Source organism: Tarenaya hassleriana, unplaced genomic scaffold (assembly GCF_000463585.1).
Source record: "Tarenaya hassleriana unplaced genomic scaffold, ASM46358v1 Cleome10, whole genome shotgun sequence".
In the NCBI taxonomy this organism is placed as follows: domain Eukaryota; kingdom Viridiplantae; phylum Streptophyta; class Magnoliopsida; order Brassicales; family Cleomaceae; genus Tarenaya; species Tarenaya hassleriana.
This window is the reverse complement of record NW_010960188.1, coordinates 536,226-549,802: the sequence shown is the minus strand read 5'-3', so window position 1 is coordinate 549,802 and position 13,577 is coordinate 536,226. Positions and strand designations below refer to the sequence as shown.

At 38.5% G+C, this 13,577-nt stretch overlaps 4 protein-coding genes across 4 annotated transcripts in view; 2 read left to right on the top strand and 2 right to left on the bottom strand.

Moving 5' to 3' along the window:
• Positions 1 to 625: 625 nt before the first annotated feature.
• LOC104827416 (cyclin-D3-2) lies at positions 626 to 2,445 on the bottom strand. The gene is given in 5 exon segments (XM_010560593.2): positions 626 to 970; positions 972 to 1,190; positions 1,274 to 1,404; positions 1,501 to 1,702; positions 1,823 to 2,445. Coding segments are annotated over 5 exon segments (1,188 nt in total). The 5' UTR covers positions 2,339 to 2,445; the 3' UTR covers positions 626 to 850.
• A 3,641-nt stretch (positions 2,446 to 6,086) lies between these two features.
• LOC104827405 (F-box protein SKIP2) lies at positions 6,087 to 7,843 on the top strand. The gene has a single exon (XM_010560582.1). The coding sequence runs from the start codon at positions 6,162 to 6,164 to the stop codon at positions 7,743 to 7,745; it is 1,584 nt and encodes a 527-aa protein (XP_010558884.1). The 5' UTR covers positions 6,087 to 6,161; the 3' UTR covers positions 7,746 to 7,843.
• A 1,054-nt stretch (positions 7,844 to 8,897) lies between these two features.
• Positions 8,898 to 11,907, top strand: LOC104827394 (small RNA degrading nuclease 1-like). The gene is made up of 12 exons (XM_010560571.2): positions 8,898 to 9,034; positions 9,152 to 9,334; positions 9,415 to 9,504; positions 9,662 to 9,730; positions 9,848 to 9,991; positions 10,115 to 10,231; positions 10,345 to 10,414; positions 10,496 to 10,596; positions 10,714 to 10,845; positions 10,928 to 11,035; positions 11,145 to 11,246; positions 11,347 to 11,907. The coding sequence occupies exons 1-12, from the start codon at positions 9,002 to 9,004 to the stop codon at positions 11,713 to 11,715; spliced, it is 1,518 nt and encodes a 505-aa protein (XP_010558873.1). The 5' UTR covers positions 8,898 to 9,001; the 3' UTR covers positions 11,716 to 11,907.
• Positions 11,908 to 11,958: 51 nt separating this feature from the next.
• LOC104827383 (phosphatidylinositol 3,4,5-trisphosphate 3-phosphatase and protein-tyrosine-phosphatase PTEN2B) overlaps positions 11,959 to 13,577 on the bottom strand; it is a 4,555-nt gene continuing 2,936 nt past the window's right edge. The window contains exons 7-14 of the mRNA XM_010560559.2: positions 13,525 to 13,574; positions 13,346 to 13,432; positions 13,196 to 13,260; positions 13,040 to 13,116; positions 12,887 to 12,933; positions 12,647 to 12,777; positions 12,492 to 12,561; positions 11,959 to 12,414 (exon numbers count right to left, since the gene is read on the bottom strand). Of these exons, the coding sequence (XP_010558861.1) occupies positions 11,983 to 12,414; positions 12,492 to 12,561; positions 12,647 to 12,777; positions 12,887 to 12,933; positions 13,040 to 13,116; positions 13,196 to 13,260; positions 13,346 to 13,432; positions 13,525 to 13,574 (959 nt within the window). The 3' untranslated portion in view covers positions 11,959 to 11,982. The remainder of the gene's footprint in view (positions 12,415 to 12,491; positions 12,562 to 12,646; positions 12,778 to 12,886; positions 12,934 to 13,039; positions 13,117 to 13,195; positions 13,261 to 13,345; positions 13,433 to 13,524; positions 13,575 to 13,577) is intronic.

Here is a 13,577-nt window from a genome sequence, read left to right as displayed (position 1 = left end):
CCCTCCTTTTGTACATTTTTGTCTGCAAAATCCAACCACTCCCTTTCCATCACTCATTTCCCATTTTCAAGAACCATTAGACATCTCAGGAGAGATACTGATGGTTCATCTGTCAGTTCTCCTCTCTGTCTAATCCTATGATGCATCTCCCGATTGAGTCACAATGTTCAAAAAAAAAGAAAAAAAAAACTTTGGAAATACCTATTCCTACCGGCGATTCGGGATTCAGATCGGAATTTTCACGATTCAGTTCGGGAATGATTTATTTAATATTTTAAAATTTGTACCAAATTAATACCGTATATTATTCGGTTCGGTTTGGTTTTGATTTCAGTATTGTTCGGTTTTGAGAAATTCGGTTCTATAAAAATCATATCATTCAAGAATTTTAAATGGTATGGTTAAAAAAAAAAACCGAAATTTTTTATCCGAAGAACCGAAGTGAAATAGCCACCCCTACTATCTACTATCTAGTACAGTTTGGTGGTGCTTTGTGATTTAAAAAAAAAAATTCAATGATACTTTACTTACTTTGATCTTTTCTCCTGAAAGGGCTGCCAATGAATGCCTAAACACACAAGTTCATCATGTGTAATAAAAACACAAGAAAACCACAAATATATATATATATATATATGATCCATGATGAACAACCTCTATTCAATTTACATGCAAGAGATACTATCAAATGGGGGGCACATACCCATTACTTTCTTATAGGCTTCTTAACATATAAGATCTGCAAAAAAACTGTCTTTTATAGGTAACAAAAGATCCCTTCATTTCCGGATTATCGATACCAAACTGCCCGAAACAGAGGAAAGATTTGACCCGAGGAGTGGAAACTAACTTAGCTGGCCGAGAGGGAACATGAATAGAGGGATTGAATTATGCCTGTCCATTCTATTGGTGAACAATACCAGCGAGGACTACTAAGAACATCGAGAAAGAGACGGTTTACTGAGGGAGGGTAGACGCATCTGCTGCTCCTGCACTCGTCTCCTTTTGAGCAGTGGCTCGGACACTGATGTAGCTGACACGACCCACGAGTCATTTGAGCTGTCAGAGCTGAACGCTGCTTCGAATACGCCCGTTGGACTGGCCGGCACTCTCAGATTCGATCTTCTCTTGCCCATGTTTTGGCTTCCATTGATTTCCAACAATAGTTCATAGCATTCGTTTGCTTTCTCCTGTATCAAGTAATGTTCAATCAGTTTTGATCTTAGCAGATACAGTGAGAGGTTTGATGCAAATCGCTGGATCAACCACAGACCTGACTGACTTTGAGTAGATTCATGAGCTGAGATTGGTATTCAGCTTCATCACACGGCTTAAATTCCTTCATGACATAGATCATGATCGCAGTAGCCAACACTGAAGGTGTGTAACTCATAAATCTCGAATCTGAAACCAATATCCAGTATCAGCACAATGATCTTAAGATCAAGAAGCCATTCAAGAATCAACCGAAACACAAGGAAGGGCCAATGGAACGCTCACCAACAATGACGGAGAGAAGCAGACGCTCACACCTCCTCATGAACTCCCAGTGGTGATGAGATTTGGACCCGAAACGACGTATAATGTGATCGAAGAAGGAGATTGGAGTGACAGGGTGCATCCTCCATTGGAGAGTGGACAGAACCAAAAGCTCCATTCTTTGTATGGTTTTCGCCTCGAAGACGTATCTCGCTTCTTCTACCTATCCGACATCACAAGAACACAAGACCCCTGTTAGAAAATTCAAGAAAACCGCATGGCAGTGGCATTTCAGTGAACACTCAAACGGCATTATGAGGAAGAACAAAGATTTTTATCTTACTTGAAGGTCTAAGAGCAAAGGGACTTGAATCTCTTCCACTTTCGCGGCCAGAGACAAGCAAGCCACGGCTGCAAGCTGAGACATCCATGGCTTCTCTGTCTGAAACTTTATGCTTGTAATAAACCTGTCGAAGTAGTTGACTGCGAGAAGAGCGGTCAATGAACTGAGCCCATAATGGGATTTCACCCTAAAAATCCAATCGAGAGCCTCTTTCCGACACAAAACCAGAAACTCATCCAAGATTTTGTCACAAAAACACGGCTTTGTTTCATTTTCCTTTGAAGCTAGACTCAACAATTCATCGTCGTCCCAGAACATGTCCTGTTCAGGTAAGATCAGAGTGAAAAACGGAGATTTTTGGGAAAATTCATCGGACTTATCCCACAAATCTCCATCTCCATCTGTCCCCACCACGAGATCCTCCACGAACCCGCTCTCTTCCTCGCAGTAGAGCCCATCAAGAACACAAAACGGCGCGTTTCGAGTATCTTCGTCTTCTTTTTCTTGCGGAGACATCACCTTCTTCCACCTAGAAGAAAATGCAGGCCTCAGCTCATTCCGCCATTGGACCTCCAAATAGCTTCCTCTATGTCTCTCTGGATTCTACTGCGAGATAGAGAGAAGACAAATGGCGAGAAAGTGAAGGGTTTTATCTCACGCTCGCCTTTCTTTACGATTATTATTATTATTATTATTATTATTATTATTATTATTATTATTATTATTATTAATCATTTGTTCTCTCCATTATCTGTCTTTTATTATACGGATGTTTGGCGCGCGGGAAAATAGATGAAACAGTATTATACATATTTTTATCAACTTCCAATATAATATTAGTAAACAAAGCAATGAAATGGTGGTTATACGTATATCATACGCATGTATATATGTGATAAAAATACGCATGCATGGCATGCACTCTCTTTTTTTCGTTATAAAAACAGCCAGTTTTCTATCTAAATAATTAAAAAACTACAATTCAATATTTATCAATTTTGTTTCACATGGAACTTTTGACATTCTCTATATAGTATTGCTGTGAATGGAATCATATTTTCCAATGATGATTATTTATTATTGTTCATATAAAAAATATAATAAAAACCATTTCATCTTCTAAACATTCTAGTTTTAATTAGGAGAGTTATAATAATTATCGAAATAACTAAAAAAAATCAATTGCTTGTAGTATTTTATATAATGACTGATGGAGTAACGTCTGTCAGGAAGAGAACAGACGTGGACCAATAAGAAACGTCAGATGGTCAACTTGCTGACATAAAACAGTTTGAAAAGTGATATTTAAAATAAATAATATTTTTTTTCTTTTTGGAGAGTAATACTTTGTGAAGAATCTCTGCGGTCCAATTTCCATAATTTTAACTTTAAAACCAATAAAAGAAAATTGTTATCATTCCCCGTTAAACGCTCCAATTTTTTCCCTTTTTGTTTTAATAATTCGCCCGATTAATTAGGTTTAGAAATATCGAATTCTTTTGGTGTAACCCTATGAAGGTATTTTTAAAATATGATAAAATTATATAATATCCGTGTTCTAATTTCACATCGGTGCCAGTTGTCATATGCTTAAACTTGGATATAAAACAGAACAGAAGTGGATTGTGTAATTAAATGAGTAAATCAGCTTTTGATTAAAAATATATATTTTGAATAAAAAGAGCGAACTGTATTAAAATATGTTTTCGAGATTTACACAATTAGGAGAATACTGTATTGCCACATCATATCATATGTCATATGCCGTGCAATAATATTTTGAAGGGCCAGTCAAAGTATTAATAGAAGACGAAAAAAATAAAATATTCATACAAAATAAATAAATGAAACCATTGGCGAAAAAGATGAAAATTGGTTTTTTAAATTTATTTATAAGGCGTCTTTTATAACTCTAAGAAATCAAGATTTTTAATGTTCTAAATTATTATACAATATCGAATTTCGCGAAGATTTTAATTAGATTAAACACATTTTTTTATTAGACTACGAACTTAAGGTTAATGTCGTATTGCACGAGGAGATTTAGAAATTTAGAAAGCAAAAAAAAAAAACATTTAATTTTAAAACTCTTTCTACTTCTGTCGGTCTGTCTGTCCGTCTGTCATGTTTTAATTTTTTTTATAAATACAGAATCCGTGGTACTTTTTCTGATCCTAAATATTAAGGCTATTATATATTAATATAATATTAATAGACACGATACATATCGAAAACAGTAAATGATACTCGTAATTAAAAAAATGAGTAATTAAGTGGAAATGCCGTACGCTGCCTTGATGTCTCTCCTTCCTTTTCCACTTCCCTAATAAATATCAAATTATATTAAATATACACTATCATCATCATCATTATATATATATATATATAATGGAATCTATTATTATTATTATTATAATATTCCTCGTTTACCCCCGATTTACTAGATAGCTAGTAATTGAATGTGCTCGGCTCCTCCTCGTCTCCCGTGATTTTTTATTTGAATTTTGTATTTATTTTTTTTAAAGGTGACTCTTCACTATTATTTCCACGCAAATATAGAAATCATTTTGTCATCCACTTATATAACACGATTGCAAATAAAACTTCTTAAACCTTTAAAAAAATCAAGAAATATTTCCAAAAATGGGTGTAGAGTTTCCTATACAACACCGAATGGTTGTAGTGTACAATCAACTTGCAATTATTTTTCGCCATTATACTTTTTTGTATTATTATTACTTGGCCCGACACAAATTTTTTGATTCACCACCAACCCAATTACGGCTACTATTTGATAATTTGATACAGTCAATTCTTATAGATCAATAATTACAGCCGTACGAGACTTCGATTGAAATCATAGTTACGCTGCCATTACGTGTCTTTTTAAATGGAAAACGCTATTAAATTTGCGTTGGGGATGCGTTTTAATCGAGTGAAAAATCGTACGTGGCCGTATGATAAAATATAATTGTCTTTTGATTAATGCGTTGTGCCCTAAAAAGATACCGAGAAATAGTAAATTTAGATACCTTGACCTTGCCAACAATAATGTTTCCACTTTATATATATATATATATATATATATATACACACACCTAAACATGAACTATATATGTTAATGTACGCGGTTGGCCAAATTTATTCAAATATCACAACGTCCGCGGAATTAAAGATTTGTTTTTCCTGCAATATTACAGTCTGACCCTTTTAATTTTGCCCAATTTTTTTTTTTATTGTAAAAAGGGTTGGTGGGTCCATATAGTGAATGTAAACTATACATGCAGGGATATATACGTATTATGTATGTGTGTGTGTAGTTGTTTTTCCTATTGAGAGTTGAAACTCCATGAGAGAGAGATCATCCATCAGCTGAAGCATATGCCAGAATTTCCAAATCGAAGAAAACACGACACAAATATAATTGCATACAGCTGCCATAATTAACGAATGTTCGCTTCCTGCGTTGTTTTTAATATCATCGCGTTTCAGGTTCTAATTTATTATAATATTATTATTTAAAAAAGAGGAAAATATATTAGATTTGGTTGGATTCGATATTTTATTTAAGTTTACGTTTTTCCTTAGCACATGTTTATGCAATTTACTGTTCAATTAAAACATCTGTCTTCAATGAGAAAAGGAATACATCCAAATCTCACAATATATTTGGTATTGTTTTTGGCTTACAATATTCGTAAAATTTAAATAATTCCTTGTGGGGAAACAGTAAAATACTTTCGAAATTGGGCTAAGGAGATGATCCCTCTAGGCCCATTAGTAATAGATAGATTACTTTCAGGCCCTTTTAGTTAAAATCCTATTACGATCATTAAAAAAACACAAAATAAAACATTTATGATTGGTTTTTGGGATTTTTAATATTTATGTGAAAGAACTTTTTTTTTTTTGGAAAAAAAAGGAAACGAGGCCCATTGTATGATACGTCATGAAAATTGATAACACATACAAGTACGTTCATTATGGGATATAATTTTAAAAAAACATGTATACTCAAAACGTGATGCTGACCGTAAAAAAGCCGAAAGAGATGAGGACGGTCAAAGTCAGACGAATGAGAGAGCCCAATGGTCATGATGATTGGATCAGAACCGTCGGATGGGAAATTGATCGGACGGTGGAGAGAGACCAAGTGCTGGGTCGGGCGTGGCGACTCCGACGACGACACGCTTCCCCTTTTCGACTGCCGTTTTATGAAATGATTTTTTTTTCTCTATAATAATTTACGCAACTGCCCAAAAAAAAAACCCAACAAATTCTGGGTCTCTCTCCCTCTCTCGCAACCTTACCCTATTTCATTGGGTGGTGCCTGCGTGCAATGGGCCAGGCGGCGTCTTACCCGGCGGAGCTGACCGGTCGGGAGGTGGCTACGCGGCTGTTTTCTCCGGCGACTGGTTCTGGAGAAGCTTTAGATCGGAGGGATGGTGGTGGAGATCGTGATTTCACCGGAGATCTGCCGGATGAGTGTTTGGCTCATGTTTTTCATTTCCTCGGCCCTGGTGATCGGAAGCGGTGCTCCCTCGTCTGCAAGCGGTGGCTCTGCGTCGACGGACAGAGCCGTCAACGTCTCTCTCTCGAAGCTAAGGCGGAAATTCTGCCTTTTCTGCCGGCGATGTTCTCACGCTTCGATTCCGTCACGAAGCTTGTCCTCCGATGCGATCGGAAATCCGTTAGCCTCAACGATGAGGGGCTGGTCATGATCTCTGTCCGCTGTTCGAATCTGTTACGCGTCAAGATCCGCGGTTGTCGCGAGATTACGGATCTGGGACTGGAGGCTTTTGCTAGGAATTGTAAGAAATTGAAGAAGTTCTCTTGTGGTTCCTGCAATGTCGGTGCCCACGGCTTGAACGCCGTGCTCGAACATTGCAAGCTTCTGGAGGATTTGTCGGTGAGGCGTCTAAGAGGAATACTTCGATCGACCGATCAAGTTCAGATGCGTTCGTCGTCTGTGCTCAGGATTTGCTTGAAGGAGCTCGAAAACGGACACGCTTTCGAACCTTTGGTTGCTGGATCAAAAACCCTTAAAACGTTGAAAATTATTCGATGTTTGGGTGATTGGGATGGAGTTCTAGAAATGATTGGAGATGGAAATAGTTCCCTGTCTGAAATTCATCTCGAGAGGCTCCAAGTCAGTGATGTGGGACTCTCAGCTCTATCCAAATGTACAAATGTTGAAACTTTGCACATAGTGAAAACCCCGTGCTCGAATACAGGGTTGATCAGTATTGCGGAGAAGTGCAAGCAACTCAGAAAGCTTCATATCGATGGTTGGAGGACTAACAGAATCGGCGATGACGGATTGATGGCCGTAGCTAAACATTGTCTTAGCTTGCAAGAGCTTGTTCTTACAGGTGTTAAGGCAACCCATATGAGCGTAGCAGCCATTGCTTCAAACTGTTCAAAGCTTGAACGTCTGGCTCTGTGTGGAATTGGAACCATAGGGGATGCTGAGATTGCATGCATTGCCACTAAATGCGGAGCGTTGAGGAAATTCTGTATCAAGGGATGTCCGATTTCGGATGTGGGGATTGAGGCACTCGCGATGGGTTGCCCTAATCTGGTGAGACTTAAGGTGAAGAAATGCCGGGTGGTGACTGGTGAAGTTGGGGAATGGCTGCGTGAACAGAGGAGGTCCCTGGTGGTGAGCGTGGATGGGAATGAACCCTATGCCATGGTTGATGCTAACGGTGGCAATGGAGGAGTTCGAGTTCTTGAGGCAGTGGTCGAGGACCATCCTACAGATCAAATTGCTGATGCAGAAGCTTCAAGTAACGTCAATAATGGCGGTAGATTAGCAATGGTTAGGACAAGGTTGGGGTTTCTGGCATGTAGGAACTTGGTAGCGTGCACACTCAGGAGATGGTCTCATGGTGATGATGACAGTTCTACCCAACAGCTTTGAACAAGATCGAATCTTTGTCTCTGTGTGTGTATTTTGCTTCTCTCTGTGATTGGACCGGTTGCCTTTCTTACATGTTGACCTCTGTGAAGTCTTCTCAATCTGAAATGTCAAAATAGGAAAATGACTTTGCCTGATTCAAGAAAATCATTTTCAAACTCAAAATGTGTATATATATATATATATGATGAACCTTTGTTCAATGGATAAAACTTAAGTACACATCTCCATTGATTCAAGGTGTAGTTAAGCCTAATCTCCTTTTTTTTATGTTACCAAAATGATAAAAACGGTTATTCACCTCACTAACAAAGCGTAATTAATCATATTTTAACTTTTTTTTAAAAGTATGATATTTGATCACCTTAGTTTTTCACGATATATAAATATATATATATATATATATATATATATAGCGAATGTTTACTAGCAGTTAATCATATTTTTTTGTTACCAAAATCGTCTGAATATTATAAATTAATAGCGAATGTTTAATTTCTATGAAGTTAGCGTAGAAATAAGAGGGACCAAAAAAATGATATATAAGAATATAGAAAAAAACGCGGAAGCAAATCGTCCGGAGACATTTACTATTCTCACGCGCTCTTTTTTCGAGATTTGAGAAAATCCGACGGTTTCGCTGGACTATATAGTCCAGAGAAATCAGGCGCGTTTGCTCAACGCGCTATATGTGCGCGTGGATTTTCCTTGCACGTGTTGGCACGATCACAATATAAGCCCAATTTTCATCGGTCTGAAAATTGGCCCAATATAATGTTATGAGCCCAATTACCATCGTTTTCAAAGTTGGCCCAATATAATCTTAAGAGGCCCAATTTCTCAATCTGAAATGTCAAATTAGGAAAATGAGAATTTGTGTATTTATCTCTTTATTTTAATTTGATCACATCCGTGAAGACATGGGCCGTGTTGAATCTCACGCATTATTTTGGTCGATGATTGTATTGAGATTTCACTCAAATCTTATAACCGAAAAAAAAAAACATTTCTGAAAATGAATGGATAACGCTCGGTATGTACATTAATGGGCCGAGCCCAGTAAGCGGAAGTTGAGGCCCATAGTGATCCTCTAGTTGAGTTAGAGGTTTCTGTTTCGTCTTTGTTCCTTGATACTGAAAGAACTGCAATAAAGAGAGCCTTCTTTCGTCTCTGTTACAAAACCCTAACTCTCCTCCACTGTCCGCGGCTTAAACTTACTTCGACGGCGATTCTCCGTTTATTGCCGCCGGAACTTGATAATGGAGCACAAACTAGCGACCGCTGAGAGAAGAGTACGTATTTCTATCTGTTCGAGCCCTTGTTTTGGCAAAACTTTGTGATTTCTGGATTGGCAATCCGTTTTCTCCGTCTTTGGATTTTGCATTTGACGTTCGAAAATCTTCGGTTAGCTGCTGCAAAACCTGGTGAAGATAGTTCAGAAGCGAGGTTTGCAGGGCGAGAATGGCGGGTGGAAGGAATTTCTCAATGTTTATGACAAAAAGTTTGGGTCGAGCTTAAGCGATCCTTCGAAAAGGTCCAAGGATGATTTGGTAGCTTTTCTAATGACCTTTAAGAAGAAAGAAGATTTGCAGGTAGAAGCATGTGTTAACTTTTCGACTTTTTATTTTAAGGTTTAATCAAATGGTTACAATCTACTTTTTTAAACTCTCAGTTTATCGCTTGGGTTCTGCAACGTGACGCAAACAATGATCTGATAGAAAAGTTCAAGCAGGAATCTCCAGATAAAGAGACTCCTGAGCAGGTGCGGACATTTACGGATATAGAAAAACATAAGTTGATGATGTGAATATGAGTATGGGAAGTAATCTGTTCGAAGCTAAGATAGAACCTGGTGTTGAGATTTTGTTCTAATGCTGGTAGTGTAATAATATGTTATAACTACGATTTTGGCAGTACAGAGGCTTGTAAGAATGACTCTAGAGCACCCGGATTATTCATTTGACTATGGCTTCCCGTCTCATACTGAGGTATGGTGTCCCTTGATTGACCGGATTTCACTTTCTGGTGAATGTTTTAAGTTTTGGCTCAAATGAATGTCTGTTTCTTGCTGGTGTAATTGTTGAACTTTTGGGAATGTGAAATAGGATTGGCTTGTGACCAAGCTTGGAAAGAAGAAGTCAAAGGTGATGAAATGTACCAAAATGATAGCGGTCGATTGTGAGATGGTTCTTTGTGAAGATGGTACTGAAGCTGTTGTGAGAGTTGGTGTTGTGGACCGTGAATTAAACGTATTGCTTACACATCTCAGCCTTTATTTTGTGTCAACGCCTTTTTAGTGTTTAACTTGTTTCTCTTTCCTGATGATCCCACAAATCAATCGTGTTAACTTACTTGTGATTTTCGTGACTCAGGTTATACTTGATAAATTTGTGAACCCGAACAGACCAGTTACTGATTATAGGACTGATATTACTGGAGTCACTGCTGCAGATATTGAAAAAGCTACCTTATCCGTGGTAGATATACAGGTATCGTGCTTTTACGTTTAGCGTCTTTATCTTGGTCGTCCCATTGGGGTCTTTTTTCAGTTTATTCGCAGTGGCAAGGTTTTAGTCTATATGTTATCCTGTGAAATTCGCAGAAAAAAATGCGGAGGTTTCTCTCCAGGGATACTATCTTGGTAGGTCACAGTTTGAACAATGATCTGAAAGGTAAGGAAAAGATTATACTTGCTTGTGTATGTGACAGTTTGTTATTGAAGTTAATTATTCTTGCACATCTTTGAATCCCAGCGATGAAGATAGATCATGCGAGAGTAATTGATACTTCACTTATATTCAAGTTTTCCAATGGAAATAAGCGTAGAAGACCTTCTCTGAATAATCTGTGCAAGGCAAGTTTTTCATGGCTCTCTGCTATAGGGAAACCAAAGAGGAATTTCACATTTATATCATATTCTTGATATATTATAAGATAATTTATCTAATATCTTCTGTATTTTGTTCTTTAGTCTGTATTGGGTTGTGAAGTCCGGAAGGATGGTGCTGCCCATGATTGTATACAGGATGCAGCTGCTGCGATGAAGCTTGTTCTTGCAGTTATAGAAAAAGGAGTGGACACGACGGTTTCGATGACTAAAGATGTAAGATCGGTTAGGGATAACCCATTTCAAATTGAGAAAAATTGAATGCATGTTTTCTAAATGACATGCTTACATATTGTAGATGTTGGAAACTGAGATGGCAAGGCTCTTTCTGCACAAAATCCCTCATAGTGTGCCCTCTGAAGAGTTGAGTGTGGTTATTTCTGGGGATTTTATGCTTGAAGTTAAGGTGGGTATTTCTTCCACGTTTTGTGTAGGATTCTGAATAAGACCTAGCGCAGCATTTTCTTGATTATCTTGTTTTATCATGTGGGTTTGTGTTTGTAAAATTTTGGCAGCCATCAAAGAAACCAGGAGGATTCTACAGCGCAGTCGCTGTTTTCAAGAGTTCAATAGAAGCTAACCAGGCATTTGAAAACCTTGAAGGAGATCTTGAAAAGGTAATTAATTAGCTTTTCCTGCTTTGCAAAAGGGGCCTGAAATTACGGTTTAGCAGTCAAAGGTCAGTGTGGTGAAATAACTTCCCACATCTGTTTCCAGGACTCGTCGGGTTTGCCGCAAAAGCTGGGTACCTTTAAACTAAATTCTGGATCAGAAGCCAGTTGGTATGTCCGTAAAATGAGCCAAGATGATTCCAATGGAGAAATCTCTGGCAAGAAGAGAAGTAACCAGGACGAGAACCTCACGGATTGTAAGAAACAGAAGACAGATGAGGAAGCAGATGTTCACCATTGTAACGGTGATAAGTGTGCAAACGAGAAGACTAGGGAGGAGGAGCTCTTGAAGGAAATCGAAGAGCTTAAGAAGAAACTGAAGCAGAAGGATTTCCAAGTGGAGGCGCAGGATAAGATTATTGTTAACCTCAAAAAGCAACTCGAGAAGAAGAAGAAGAAGAAGAAAGCTCTGTAACATGATAGAGTTACATCTTAATGTACCACCAGCATTCCTTTCATTTGATAAAATTGTTTCTGATTTTTGGTATTTGTTTCACTGGCCGTTTGACCTTTCCACGGCCCAGAAAAATTTTACAAATTTACAGAATGTATTAGAATATTGGCTTCCTACATTTTACTTTGGAGAAAACAAAAAATGATTGAAATCTGAATGTTACAATGTTTTTAATTTTTTCTATTTTCTCATATATATAAAAAAGTAAGCTTGGATGTGTTTAGAGCCTCAATCGCTTTCAAAGTCTTCATCATCGTCATCACCAAAGGAGAAAACAGAGGCGTCCGCAGCAATGGACTTTATATCACTAGCCCCAGAGGAATCCATCAATGAGGATGATCCTTCACCACCTCCTTTCACTGAATCCTCCTCGCTCTTGATGATAGGTGCTTTGGCCTTGATCTCGTTGCTTTCATGCATTAAGCCTTTGGCTTTCTCGGACGGCTCTCGGGGTTTTTCCTCGTCGCTGTCAGAGAAGACATCGTCATCTCTGTCTCGTGAAGTTTTGGATTTGGCAGAGTCGGATGCATGTTGGGTACTGCTCTGAGTCTGAGGTTGCTCTTCGGTTGGGGAAGTGTCTGATTTGGGTTTTGTTGGTTGTGTTCCGTCCAATTCTATCATCACTATCTCCACGTGGAATCCAGGCGCTGGCATTTTTCTCTGCAAAATTTCATGCCAAAATGTCAAAATCGAAATTATCTGATAGATTTTTCTCCAGCAAATGAATGTCTTGTTACCTTGTCAAAGCCGTCGAGGTCACCCCCGTCCAGCGTGGTTCTGTTCTCTGCCATTGTTGTATTTAACCAGCTGCAGGCAGAGAGAGAGAGAGAGGGCCGGTTAGATCAATATTTGCAAACAAGACACTGTAAAGCGGAGGACAGATTTACAATACCAGTAGAAATCTCCATCTCCGTCGTGAAAGTGAATTTTGAAGTCACCGACTAATTCAGTCAGACCAGGTTCACCGGGCAATGCAAATACTACCACCCCCTTTCTCGGTGCCTTCATCCAAAAATCTTCAGGCTGCAGCCATTAATTAACATATTGATGGATTGGGTCATCATTAAGTGAGAAGCATAATACAACCAACATATGACAGACAAAGGAGCCAACAGATGATCATAACTCTTACCATCAGATCCTTGGTTTTTGGATGCTTCCTTGTAGAGAAAAGAATACCTGCCGATAGAGGCAAGTGTTTCTGTATAACTCATATCATATGCGACAAGCTAGAGACAAGAAAAAATGGTGTGAATTGAATGGACAGTTATGTTGGTTATCATACCACTGTGGTTGGAGATGGTAATGGAGGGTCTAATCCAGTAAGGGCAGTTGATTAGGCGAAACCCTCTCAGCATGCACCTACAACATCGGTCCCCCTTTTAGGAACACTTGGCAGTCAAACTAGGTCATTTTTTATCCGATGAGTGTGAAAGCATACCTTCGTCCCGGTGGAACTTCCCCCTTGAAGTAATTTTGGACGCGCTCATAATATTTGACATATCTCTGTATGAATCCAACATCAAATCTTATTCAATCTGATGTGAAATGGTTATATAAGAGAAGAAACAGCTACGGGTTGAGGGCTCACAATCTGACTTGGGAGAACTAAAGCTTTCCCATCGGTACATCTCTTTTGGTTATAGTAATCAATGGCCTCCTCCGCTGTAGGAAAGAACTGCAGGAGGTGGCAACGAAATCAGTCATAGACATCCGAGGAGAAGTAACACTTGTCTTACCGAAGGTCTTAGTTCAGCTAATTCAACTAACCTTGAGGAATAGAAGCAGACAGCAAATCATTAATCCTGTTCTTGCCATTCCTG

Bases quoted from the DNA above. Each gene is read 5' to 3' on its own strand.
- LOC104827405 (XM_010560582.1), top strand. From the start codon at position 6,162: ATGGGCCAGGCGGCGTCTTACCCGGCGGAGCTGACCGGTCGGGAGGTG.
- LOC104827394 (XM_010560571.2), top strand. From the start codon at position 9,002: ATGGAGCACAAACTAGCGACCGCTGAGAGAAGA. The intron at 9,335-9,414 runs GTAGAAGCATGT...TTAAACTCTCAG, and splicing joins AGAAGAAAGAAGATTTGCAG to TTTATCGCTTGGGTTCTGCA. The intron at 9,505-9,661 runs GTGCGGACATTT...TTGGCAGTACAG, and splicing joins ATAAAGAGACTCCTGAGCAG to AGGCTTGTAAGAATGACTCT.